Source organism: Xyrauchen texanus, chromosome 50 (assembly GCF_025860055.1).
Source record: "Xyrauchen texanus isolate HMW12.3.18 chromosome 50, RBS_HiC_50CHRs, whole genome shotgun sequence".
Taxonomy (NCBI): Eukaryota; Metazoa; Chordata; class Actinopteri; order Cypriniformes; family Catostomidae; genus Xyrauchen; species Xyrauchen texanus.
Window position 1 is genome coordinate 10077194 of NC_068325.1, and position 12738 is coordinate 10089931.

The 12738-nt window shown below is 39.4% G+C and overlaps 1 protein-coding gene across 3 annotated transcripts in view; it reads right to left on the bottom strand.

Annotated features, from left to right (window-relative positions):
• Positions 1 to 4564: 4564 nt before the first annotated feature.
• b3galt2 (UDP-Gal:betaGlcNAc beta 1,3-galactosyltransferase, polypeptide 2) overlaps positions 4565 to 12738 on the bottom strand; it is a 41203-nt gene continuing 33029 nt past the window's right edge. For all 3 annotated transcript variants that reach the window (XM_052124551.1, XM_052124550.1, XM_052124549.1), the window contains exon 2: positions 4565 to 6806. In XM_052124551.1, the coding sequence (XP_051980511.1) occupies positions 5242 to 6546 (1305 nt within the window). In that variant the 5' untranslated portion in view covers positions 6547 to 6806 and the 3' untranslated portion in view covers positions 4565 to 5241. The remainder of the gene's footprint in view (positions 6807 to 12738) is intronic.

The following is a 12738-nucleotide window of genomic DNA, read 5'->3' on the forward strand; positions in this document are numbered from 1 at the left end:
AGTATATATGAATTACTTATATGATGTTTCTTGTTGCAGTATGTTCTTAATGCACATTCCTGGTATTACTGTATGTGATTCATCAGTGTATGTTATTCCAAATAAAAAGAAATGTTTATAATTTCTTTCAAATGTCTGACATCAAGAGTCCTTTTTACTTTTCAACCCCTCCCCTCCAACAAACTGGCACCATTCTGGGATGCAACACCCACTTTTTAATGATCCCATCAATTCCTGCTAGATGAAATACAAGTCCTTTCCTACTTTTTTCTTCTCAGTGATATCCTGTTTGACTCAGAAATACATCAGATTGAGTAAGTAAAATGGGCTGTGAAATGCGTTAAAACAGAATTCATTAAAACGAAGACCCAAGTAATTTTCCACTCTGAATCGTTTTCCTCTTCCAATTTATCCCCCATCTAATATTTTGCTTCTGAGTTGGTGGACATGAGGAATTAAAATGATGGGCATTCATTAACTGCACTAATTGTGAATAATCTTTGTTAATGAAGTTCTCTGTTGTGTTTGCTTTACACGTTTTCCATGATAATTAGTTGTATTCTTCACCCTATCCATCTGTGGTGCAGGGAAATCAACATAATCTCATGAAAACTAATAACAATTCGTACGAGATGACGAAATTGTAAGATATCGTATGACCTGGCTCGTACGAAAAGGTAGCACTTTTATACCCATAGAGACCAATCAATCAACAAATGGAATTACAGCAATCCATTTTTAGCTAGCCTCCTAGCCAACACATTATTCAAGAAAGTAAATGCCAGTGAACAAATTTGGTGACTCATTCCATATTATTTATGCAACTACTTGACTTGACAATACAAATGACTGATATATCTTCCAATGCCTGATATTTTCTTTCTTCCCTGGTGCAAGAAAGTTATTTTTCTATTAAAATCATAGATTGTGTTCAGGGTTCCGGTAAGGGGTTAGAGCTTATGGTTAGATTTAGGTTTGGGTTTAAATGTAAGGAAAATCATAATTACATCATTCTTTCGGTGGGTTATTTAATAAAACTTTTACGTTTTTATTATGATTTCACCATCTCGTACTATTATTAAGACTTGCCAAGTGCATTGCTTGGAATATTTATAACCAATCATTTCTTATGTTTGATTTTGGGAAAAAGGAAAGAAATCAATGTTAATATGTCAATGGGTAACAAAGGGTTCATACTGTGTGAATAAACCTAAGGCAATAAGTCATTTAGCCACAAGTAATAAATGACCATATGAGCCCATTATATTTCCTCTAAAGCTTGTTTACTAGTTTTTTCACCCCCTTTTTTTTTTTTTTTGGCAGAATACAGGGTTGTAAATGATGGGCCTTTCTTTGTTGCGGCTCAGTGTAGATTTATGTGGTGAAAATAGTTTTGAAGTCTGTTTCTTGTTAGCCAATTCAAGAGCCTTTTATAGCAGGGTTACATCATGAAAGCAAGTCCTACTCAGCTGCTACACCTCAAAGCACATCAACACATTGATTTTTCCATTTGAACATCTCTTGGAAAACATAGCCATTATTGGTATTATAAACTGTCCAGGAGCTGGTTCTACGTTCTGGTCTAGGACTTTCTTCCCACAAAACAGTCCTTTTTTTTGGCTGTTTTCAACAATAATATCTTAGAATGGACCTGACTTATCCAGGCCCAGATTGGAGTAGAATTGGATTGGCATGGCAAGAAAGTAAAGCAGGCCTGATTTCATTGCTCAACCCTACTGTAGGCTATTAATTCCACTAAATATATTTAAAGTTTATATTCATATTTGAGTAGACTGATCAAACTGTGAATTCAGCAACATTAGGTCAAAAGTTGAATGCATATTGTATCTCTCTACCTCCATACCCCACCCTAAACCTAACCATCAGTGGAGTAAATATGTACTTTTTAAGCAAAAAAGCAACCGCCAAATTGCACTTAACATTGTTTATGTGAACACAATTACTTCCTGGATCCCATAGGACTAGTTATCGAGTCTCTGAGGTGTGCTAACTTGTCAGTAGCACTAGATGGAAGCAAAATGTTGTTCACACTTGAAAGATGGGGTTGATTTCAGGGTACATGAACTTTTGGAAGCAAAATGTTGATTTCCTGTGTGATCATATTCATTTGAGTTTATCCTTTTTCATGGCTTAGTGACATTGTCTGAGCGACTGAGAAAAGATAGTTTGCAGTCTGGTGGCCTTGCGAGGAAGCAGTGCTTTACCTAATCTGACCTTGTAAAATATTTCAATTAAATAGGTACATTTTTCAAAGAAGTAGTCTTGTTAACGTACATTTTTTTATTATTATTGACATGCCCAAGTGTGTTTCAACATTGGCCGCTATTCAGTAAGGACAATGAAGAGCTTTTAGAGCCGTGTTGTACATGACCAAACAGTGATCTTACAAACATTCATTTGAATTCCTCACATGTTTGCACTTGAAAAGCGATGGCAACTCAAAAGCAAAGACAGTAGTGAAGCATGATATGGTTTCAAGAACTACCTAACTTAAAAGCTTCACATCTGCTTGGCTTTTAGGAGTCTTCAGTGCTGTCATGATAATACTGAAAGCACTTAATAATTCAGTGATTTTACCATGGGCGTCATGCACCAATTGGCTAAAGGGGGCACTTATGTCAGTCCTGGCTCACCTAGGCATGATAATACAAGACAACAGAAAACAACTTAGTAGTTCTGTATATGTTTGGAATACATGTTAGTACAGTTTTTAATTGAATGAGATTCAGGATTGTTCATCAAAATATTTCCCCAATTATAGCTAAACCTTCTCTACAATACACATATTCCTAAATTTAGCATATTTGAAAAATGGCTGAAATAAAAACGGCTCATTCGATTTTTAAGAATTTACTTCTCTCTCTTTTCTGCGCTATAGGCTTTTGGCAGTGTTGGGCCATTTATCATAGTCTGAGATTCGTTGTATTTCTGGAAACACTTCTCTGGATCCGGTCTTGGGCAACCCACTCCATCATGGGTGTACATTACAGTTCTTTTCTTGGGTTCACTTTTCACATGTTTAGAGTAGTACAGGTATTCAATACTGATCAGTCAGAGACTCTTTCCTGTTCATTCATCACTTAACCAGTTATTTTTTTCCACTCTCTGGTAAATCAGCGGTACAAAGTGTTGTGGATGAAGTGTGCTAATCTTTCTCAGTGATTGCACAGGGTGCTGAGGAATGATAGCTGGTTCTGTTTGTTATATTTGCTAGCCTTTGGCCATGACTTTGATTCCTTTTAATTGAGGGAGATAAATGCTTAGGAGAAGATGTGGATTTAATGGATTGCAGTGCACTGGAATTGCAGGTAGCTGTGCAAATTGACTTCTAGAAAGAGATAATTCTTATCACAGTTTTAGGCTCTAAAGCAAGGCTTTCAATGAGGTCCTGAAAATCCCCTGATACTCAAGACAATTTACACTTTATCAGTATTACCTTAACACATTTGAAATGTAGAGGACCTTATGAATCATATAACACACAAATTGATCTGTTTTGCCTTATATTTTTTAACAGATAAACATTTGCATTGACATTCTCCGATTATTTCAGTTCTTAAACAAGTTTGCTAGGTTATATCAGCCATATCTTCAGCCTTTCCTATTATTGTTACTATATTTCTGTAAGGCAGAACAGACATAAATTGCCCAAGTGCTGTCTTATTTATTCCATACTTACTCCACTTTTCTTTAGACAGCCAGATATTATGGGAACTGGAAAGTCAATGCATTACATCTTCTAGCTTTTATATTCAAAACAGTTGCAATTTTCTCTGGGAAAATCTGTTTTTAGCATTTACTTATGTAAAACCAAATTCATCCCCAGACAAGTGGGTCTGGAAGTAAGGATTTTGTCCTATTTCAAACATTGCTGTAATTTATGAGAAAGTAACATTATCTTTGGATTGGAGTCATCTGTAATTGATGTAATGTGCAAACTCTGTATCAAGCAGTTATTGTAGGCGCTCAAATATGTGCTTAATTAAAATGAGACTGACAAATGAGTAATGAAAATAATAAATAAACCCTTCAAATGTTGCCTGCATCAAATTAATTGGATTACCCCCAGTAATTATATATTTTGACCCAGAGCAACACTATCTGCTTTATCATTAAAGCATTCGACTTTGGTTCCATCTAGGGAATGATTCTGGGATTTTTCAAGTTTCATTTTAATTAATAAGTACATAATGGTGATTTAAATGTTGATATTTCTCATAATTATGCACATTTTGGAAAAGACGATTTAATTTAGCAAATGAAGGGTGCAACTATCTGTACAAGTCTATAAGAAGTGAATTATGGGCAATAATGCTTGTTATTAGACAATCAGATGAATTATGAGTTTATGCTCATAGTTTATGATAATTTCTTGGGTGCATGTATGGTAACTAAGATGTGTTCAAACCAAGCAACTCTTCATGTTACAATGTCTTAAACATGTAGGTTGAAAAATATATTGTATTTCATGAAGACAATACCTTATAAAAACAATCAACTCACAAGTTTCAATTTCAGACCCTGCTGAGCATGGTTTGAATAATGTCATTATTTAAACACAGACACTCAGCACTTGAAGAGACCACACCTCAAAGGAAACTCCATAAGAAATACATTTAATAGTTTTACCTTCAACCTTATGAAGGGTAGACCTGTATATTTAGTCATAGCTTTGAAAAATATTTTAATCATATTTGACATCTATGATGCAGTTAAATGTGACATCTTTAAATTTTACATACTGTTTGGTTTGGTTGCTGTTAACCATTTGTAGGAATTAGGTAGATAAAAAAATTAACATCTCAATGCCAGAGGTGTACACCTTTGATAATCCAAGAAATGTGTCACAGTACAGATACACCACCAACTGATATTCCCAATTTTTATACAGAAACAGTGAGGATCTCAGTAAAATGTGCCCTTTAATATTATCAATCAAGCTTTAGCTTAAAGAGGAAGTTCAACAACTAAATACATTTCAGTTATTTGGCACCTGAAATTGTGTTATCACCAATGTTTTAAGTTGTGCATGCTAGATATTGCACAAAATTGATGTCTTTCACTTTGCTTAAAAACAGGCTGCACAGGTTTACACTACATAACAGCTCTTAAATTGAAAAATAGCTTTAACAAAAACCACACTGTGCTGTTCCTTATCTCATAAACTTCTGAATTTTGCATGTTGTAGTAACACTAATGCAACCCTGAGCCTTGGCTAAATCACTGAAGACCTTCCCACTGCAATTTCCTATGCCGACGTTGGCTGCTTTTATCCTTCGCCATATTAAGACAAGGACCGTGCTTGTTGCTTTGCAAGTGATTCCAGTATTTTGTAAGTTCATTGGGCTGGAACTGGTGGGAGGTGATCAGGTGACTGTATTTGCAGCTGGAGTAGGACACTCTCCAGTGGTTAAAGAGAAACTCATTTGGTGGTGGCACTGGGTCAATTCGCAGTTTTGCCAGGCAGATACCCACATATACATCCTCGAGGTGAAGGCGACGGATACTTAACGAGGCATTGTAGATTTTCTCTGCCATGTCTCCCGAGAACACATAGCCTGTTCCAGAGCAAAAGATTGGGTACCTCTCACTGGAATACAGCTCTGGCGGCATGTACCATTTACTGTCTTTGTTGCGGTTGGGGGCGTAGCCTCTCATTAGGTAGCCAGTAAAGTAATTTTGTCGAGGCGCTGTGTTTGGCTTTAACAGCTTTTGGATGAGATATTCTGTGTTGACAAACATGTCACTGTCGGTTTTCATTACATAACGGGCGAACGAGCAATACTGAGCCACCCAGCTCATGCCCATTAGCGTTTTTATGGTAAGGTTGTAATAAGTGTCTATGAAGTCTTGCTGGATGATGTCATGGTACTGCAAGCTCTCCTCCTCAATGGACCTCTGCAGATACACATCAGGTCTCAAGCCCAGCAGGAAGAGGCGCACAAACCCGTAACCCATGGCTATGCTCTCATTCCCCCAGGTCTGCCTAATGGCATTCCTGGCCTCCATCTGACTTGGCTCTGCAACTATAAGCAAAACCAGGAAGGGACTGCTGTTGTTACACTTATAGGGCTCGTTGAGTAGCCACTGATAAGGCTGAGCTGCGAGACGTCCTCCCACTCCCATTTCCCTGTGCAAGCTCTTGGTGTTGCCGCTTTCGTTGGTGCTCGCTGCGATCTCCAATCCCACGATCCCCTGGGCAGTGATCTCAGCCTGGTGAGAACTAAAATTGAAGTTAACAGATGGTTTGGGGAGCACATAAGCATCATCTTTCCAGAGGCTTCGCAATGAGCTTTGGTTTCCCTTTGCACGCTCCTTGGGGGGGCGCAAACCCCGCATGGTGTAAACCAAGGGGTTGTCTCGCAGCCAACTCCGGCCCTGGAGCAAATCCTGGTGGCAATAGATGAGGAACAGGGCAAAGAGTGAGGCCAGCGAAAGAAGGCCTGCTACATGTGTGCGGAAGAGTGACCGCTTAACATTCCAGGTCATCTTGATGGGGCAGCAGTGTCGCCGACGCAACTGCATGATGTAGAGCGGGGCTGTTTAGCAAAGCGCGGCAGTCACAACCAATCACATCAAACATGTGTTGCAAACAGCCTGAGGGTTATCCGAGCTGGCAGATGGGTGTGTTCAGGGCCCCAGGTGGACCTTTGAGGGGGATGACAAACTGTTCTTGGGAGTTGCAGGAATGAGTTTCTCTGACCGTCCCCTGTGACAGACGGTCATGCTTTGGGGCAGTTCCCTTCTGAAGGACAACTGCTTCCTTGGACCGATGCCTCTGTGATCTAAGGAGGTGAGAGAAACAATGAATAATACTGGGTAGTCATGAACTAAGCACAACTTTGCAGTACACCGTTAAAAACAAGGTACAGCAGATGATCTTAAATTAGATTCATCAGCTACACTCTGCTACCTTTTGCACCAATCTAATATAAATTCTGGCAAATGCCAATACCTGGTAATTAATTTATTTTCTTAACAAACAAGGTTTATGACAGCATTAACCTCTCTAAACCACCAACATGATGATATTCGGTCAACTACATTTGCTGTACATGGCAACGCTGTGGGGGTGATTGCCAAAAGGGGTGTCTGCATATCATGAGCTAACCTTTACTGCCCTGCACGAGTTTATATTTCAGGTTTGCACAACATGGCATTCAGCAAGAACACTGCTGCCTTAGAGGGCCTCTAAGCCACCACCCTGCCTAGATGGACTCTAACAGCCAGTGAAGGGAAGCATCCGTCAAAATGAATTTTCAGGCTCCAGCAAGCAGTTGCAGAATACGCAGCCAGAAGCTGCGAGTGATAACAGCCCTCACCCCTTATTCACCCTCCACCTTAAACTTATCAACACTGCACCAGAGGGAATGGCCTCCCTGCCAGCAATTTCCTCTCAACCGCTGCTCTTTCACACACTTGGTGTTATTCGATTCTAGAACCTCCTCCCAGTAATTGTGATCTAAAAATAGAAGGGAATTATTAAAGAGGTGGTTTTGCTTTTGAAAGTTGTGTTTATCAGGTTCAGGTTTCTGGCTCAGTTAGAGCCCTGCAAATTATTATTTTTTTTTACAATCCATAAAGATTGGAATGTGCTTTCCTTCCTCCTACCTCCTAAATGTTTGTCTCAGTGGATGTCTGCATATCATGAGTTTTGTTGCAACAGCTGGATCAGAGAATGATAACCTTTTCAACCAAATGTGCTCACCCAGCATGGGCAATTACAGTAAGATGGAAAGAGGCTAAGCCTGGCTTTGCTTTAAAGGTTAACGCACTTCAGAACAGAGCGAATGAAATGCTCCAAAGGTTTCCTTTGTCATACATTTGATATCCTGTAATGAGAGCCTCACTGGAAAACGTGGTGTACTGCACTCAATGGTTCAATGCGTTTTTGTCAAGCATAAATAGCTGTTTGGAGGGGCAGAAGAGAACATAAATATTTATCTATTTGATAACAAATGAAAAGGAATTCCGTAAATCATTTGCCTTGATTCCAGTTTTCAGCTGCAGCAGCATTAATTTCATACAGTTACTCAAATTAAGAGTGTGATGTGCCCACAGCGGTCATCAATTAGGAGAGCAACATGAAATCATTAGACTTCTAATAGGACACACCTGCAAACATAGTAAATATAAATGGAGATCAGCAATCTGTGTTACCCTAAAATGTAAAATTCAGGAGCCTTTCAATGCTCAGCTCCCAACGGTTTTTCCTTGGCGTTTTCTGATTATTATTATTTTACTAGGGCTTGGGGATATGGCCAAAATTGTTATCACGATAATCTTTTTCATATTGTTCGATATCGAGATTTATCACGATATACTTTTATACATTGCAATTTCTTTTTTTATTTCAAAGTTGATGGAAGAAAAGAATAAAAAATACATTCTAAGCAGTCAAAATAGTCTCTACAAAACTGCACAGGGGGTCCAGAGACAATTGTCAATTGAAAATGAATGTTAAAATATAATCTGTTTGTTCTGAAGCAAAGTGACAACACTACAGTATTTGTTGGAATATTTTTACATTAAAATGAAATATTTTTTAGATTTCTTTAGATTCAGATACCCAAGTATGGGGCATAGAAGCGAGAGAAAATTTTGAAAAAGTTTTTTTTTAAATGTAAAAAACATTTGTATATTTTCATTAAAGTCAGAGACTAGTCTACCAACTATTAATTTTAGTCTTTCCTTATCCATTCCAGACATCTAATTAATTTTCACAAAATTAGAACAGAAATTGATTTGTTTATTTGATTTGTTTATTATTAAAGGCTCGTAACACGCTGATTAATAAAGATACATTTAGAAGGGAAAAACGTTTTGGTCTAAATGGTGTTTTGAAACCACGTTAACGCATGCGGTGCTTCATGTCTACACACATGCAGGGAAAAGAGGCAACGTGTGCGGAGCGGGACAGGGCAGAAATGATATACGTTTGTTGCTAGAGAACAATATTCAAGATTACAGCTCAGAAAGATCAGAGCTGTTGTCCACATCACTGTTGTTCTGTCGCGCTCTTCACTAGAGATGATGAGAGGGTGCAACCGTTGTCATGAAGTCTTGCGGTGCAGATGGAATCAATCCGGTGTCTGATGTAACCTCACTGTTAGCAAGGCAGCTAGCGTTATCCAGAAACAATGTTTCTGGATAACGAGCATTGAGCATTGAGCAATGCAATGAGCATTGTTTCTGACCAAGTTTATCCAGTCTGACCCTACGTTACCACTGGCACGCTGTGAGCGAAGCTGAGAGCGTTTTCATTTCATTCCTATGAAAGCGTCATGCTCGCAAGGTGGATCGTAGGATAGGCAGCGGTGTGTCTCTCCTAGCACTGTGAGCGCCTTTCGTCCGCCCCAGTGGAAACGCAACCTGAGAAAGCCAATCTGCTTGTGTTTTAGCGACACGCAGTAAATATCGAAAATTCCTCAAAAGCTTATCGTGGAATTTCTTTATCGTGATATATATCGATATCGTTTTATCGCAAAGCCCTATATTTGACCATAGCCAATTAAATGCATTGCTAAAATGTTGCTACTTAAAAATATTGACTACTTAATGTCAATAGATCACCTAAATGTGTGTGTGTGCTTTATTTTTAAGTGTTATCTGAGAATGCTTGCAGAGTTGTTGTAATACAGTAAAATACACTTAAAAATTTCGTGAAAATGATTATCTTGGGGAGGTATTAATGTAAACAGTGATTTAAGTATAAAGTGAAGGTAAACAGAGGTACAAAAGGAATCAAAATATCAGACTTGATGCGTAAATTCGGCTTAATAGACCCACAGCTGTCTACTATGTTGTTAATATTAATCAAAACACAATAAATGAGAAAACCCACTTACTGCTTGTGGCAGGGCAGAGGGCGGGGCCAGGTTGTGATTATACACACCCGGTCCCTTATCAGGCTAATTAAGAGGGCCTCCGAGAGGGATAAAGGCCAATGCCAGACGGTGGTGCGACGAGAGAGAGATAGTTTACAGACATGTCCGTCTGTCGTGTGTGTGTTTGTGTCGTCTGTTCAAGTTTATTATTAAAACTATTATTTATATTGCTAAGCCGGTTCTCGCCTCCTCCTTTCCATCAACTACGTTTACACTGTGCCGAATCCCGGCAAGGAGGAGGGATGCCCGTCGCGGATTCCTCGAAACTGCCGTCCACCCAGGGGAGAGCCGCTGCCATCCACCGGGGGAGGGAGTAGACCGACCGCCCGGACGCGGTGAACGGCCGCTGTCCGCGAGGTGATTGGGGACTGGACTCCCCGACCGCCTAGAGCGATGGAGCCGCTGCCAGGGGCGGAGGAGAGCCCTGCCATACCCCAGAAACGAGGAGGGGTCGAAGGAAGACCGCCGTCCATGAGGGGAGGAAGGAAGTGTTCCCCGACCACCTGGAGCAGTAGGGCCGCTGCCAGGGGAGGAGGAGTGTCCCCACGAGTCGCCGAGAACGCGGAGGGGCGTTCTGACCGCCGGGGATCGTGAGTCTGACTCTGGTCCGCCCGGGGAGAAGCGGCTGTCGTCCGCCTGAGAGGGTGGAGAAGTGATCGAAGACCATGCGATGGTGTATCAGAGAACCGGCGAGTAGGTTTTTTTTTTCATCTCTCTCACTGCCGCTCTGCGTTGGCCTTTTCCGTCTCGTTTAAATTTGAGTTGTTTTTTGGGGTGGGGGTACTACACTTTTACAGGAAGTACCCCCCCATTTTAATTATTTCTGTTTCCCTCCCCTTGTCCCATCCCTCGTCCAGGTAGATGGGGATGACCTGCCGGCAGATCACGCTTAAAGCATGCCCTCCCCCAGGGAAAGAGGGGGGGGGGGATGTACGTCAGGCCGGGGGCTCCTCAGCCTGAGAGAATGAGGGAGGAATGTGGCAGGGCGGAGGGTGGGCCAGGTTGTGATTATACACACCCGGTCCCTTATCAGGCTAATTAAGCCTCCGAGAGGGATAAAGGCCAATGGCAGACGGTGGTGCAACAAGAGAGAGATAGTTTCCGTCATGTGTGTGTTTGTCGTCTGTTTAAGTTTATTATTAAAACTATTATTTATATTGCTAAGCCGGTTCTCGCCTCCTCCTTTCCATCAACTACGTTTACACTGCTCTTTGCTGGAAAACTTTGTATTAATAAGTATTAGTGCATTAGAATCATACAGTGAAGACCAGTCATTTTAGTAGTATTATGTTTCATTTAATGAAACTCAATTTCTGATTCTGATCTTAATTGGTATTGAGAATTGCCAAATTGCTTTCATATGGAAGCAAAATAGACAAATATATTGAAATATACCCAAAATAATCAGAATCTAATTGAAATCAGAATTAAAAACCTTGTGAATCAGAACTGAATCTGTAAATTTGTATTCAGGGCCGGCCCTTGAGTTTGTGGGGCCCGAGGCGAAATCATTAAAATGCCCCCCCGATGTGAAAATTATCACAACTTTAAAATATCCACAGAACCACTGCAAACGTGATGAACAGATTTTTTTTTTTATAGAAAGCACTAAAAAAGAAGCACTATACTGTATAGCTTGGTACATGACAAATAACATGTCCAGTAGCTTTTTTCAACAAAACATCAGGTTAACATGCATGCATAAGGGAATGTGTATTTTAGGTGCTGTGACATGTCACCATTTTATCGCCTTATTTTGATTGCCTTTCAACCTTTTTCTAGAAGTACAAATAAACCAATGCCTCAATTAATATGATAAGATAACATTGTACAGTAAGATTTGCATTAGGTATCATTAATGTATAAATACAATTTTCCAGCATTTATTTGTATTGGCCAATGTCAATTTATAAAAATCAAACAGTTTGTTTGTTCATGCTAGTTTATATTGTAATAACTAATGTTATACAAGTAACACAAAATAAGAAAATGCTGTTTTAAATAGTTTTAATTGTATAGGACACTGCTGACAATGCAGGAAATTCCATTTCACCCCATATAACTATGCACAAGTTTATTTAAAGCAACAAAATCAATGAAAACAAAAGTTGGCTAGAATGTGTGCAAAAATGCCTTTATATCAGCAGCGTTTTAATTCCTTCTCCAGCCGATTATTCTTGAGAAAACGAGAAAAGTCCTAATGATTTGTCAAGCACTGCTTCTGGTATCCTTTACACAAAATAAGCCTCAAAGACTCAACAATATTTTTCATTACTTTTTTCCTGGATTTCTGTGCGCATTCACAATTTTAGATACACAGCTGCCATTTTATTTGTTGTAAATTTCAGTTATTTGTCTTTTTGTGATTATTCAGAGCTCATTTTATACTTGTTATACTGTTTTTAGTCTTCACGGTCATTGTGAATTATATGTTAAATTATCAGGTCCACATGTGTTTATCGCTCCCTTGAGTGTGTGCACGTTAGAAACCATTGAAATGTGTAGAATTTCAAAACAAGTCAATATTTCCAAATTTGATGACTTGTTCATTTACCCTAGGCGGCTGCCCGTATTGCCAGTCAGATGGCCCGGCCCTGTTTGTAGTGATACCAAACATAAATATTATGAAACATGTTTAGGTTAAAAATATTTTTTTTGCTATTGCCTTAATTTGAGCAGGCCCCTTTCTAGGGCATTTCAAGAGTACCCTGACCAAGCCAATAAAAACCGATGACTTTTAAAATGTAAATCAATGGTAGGAAATAAAAGAAATGTACACAACAAATGTGTATCATATTCAGTAAATCTCCATATGTGCTGGTGATTCTTC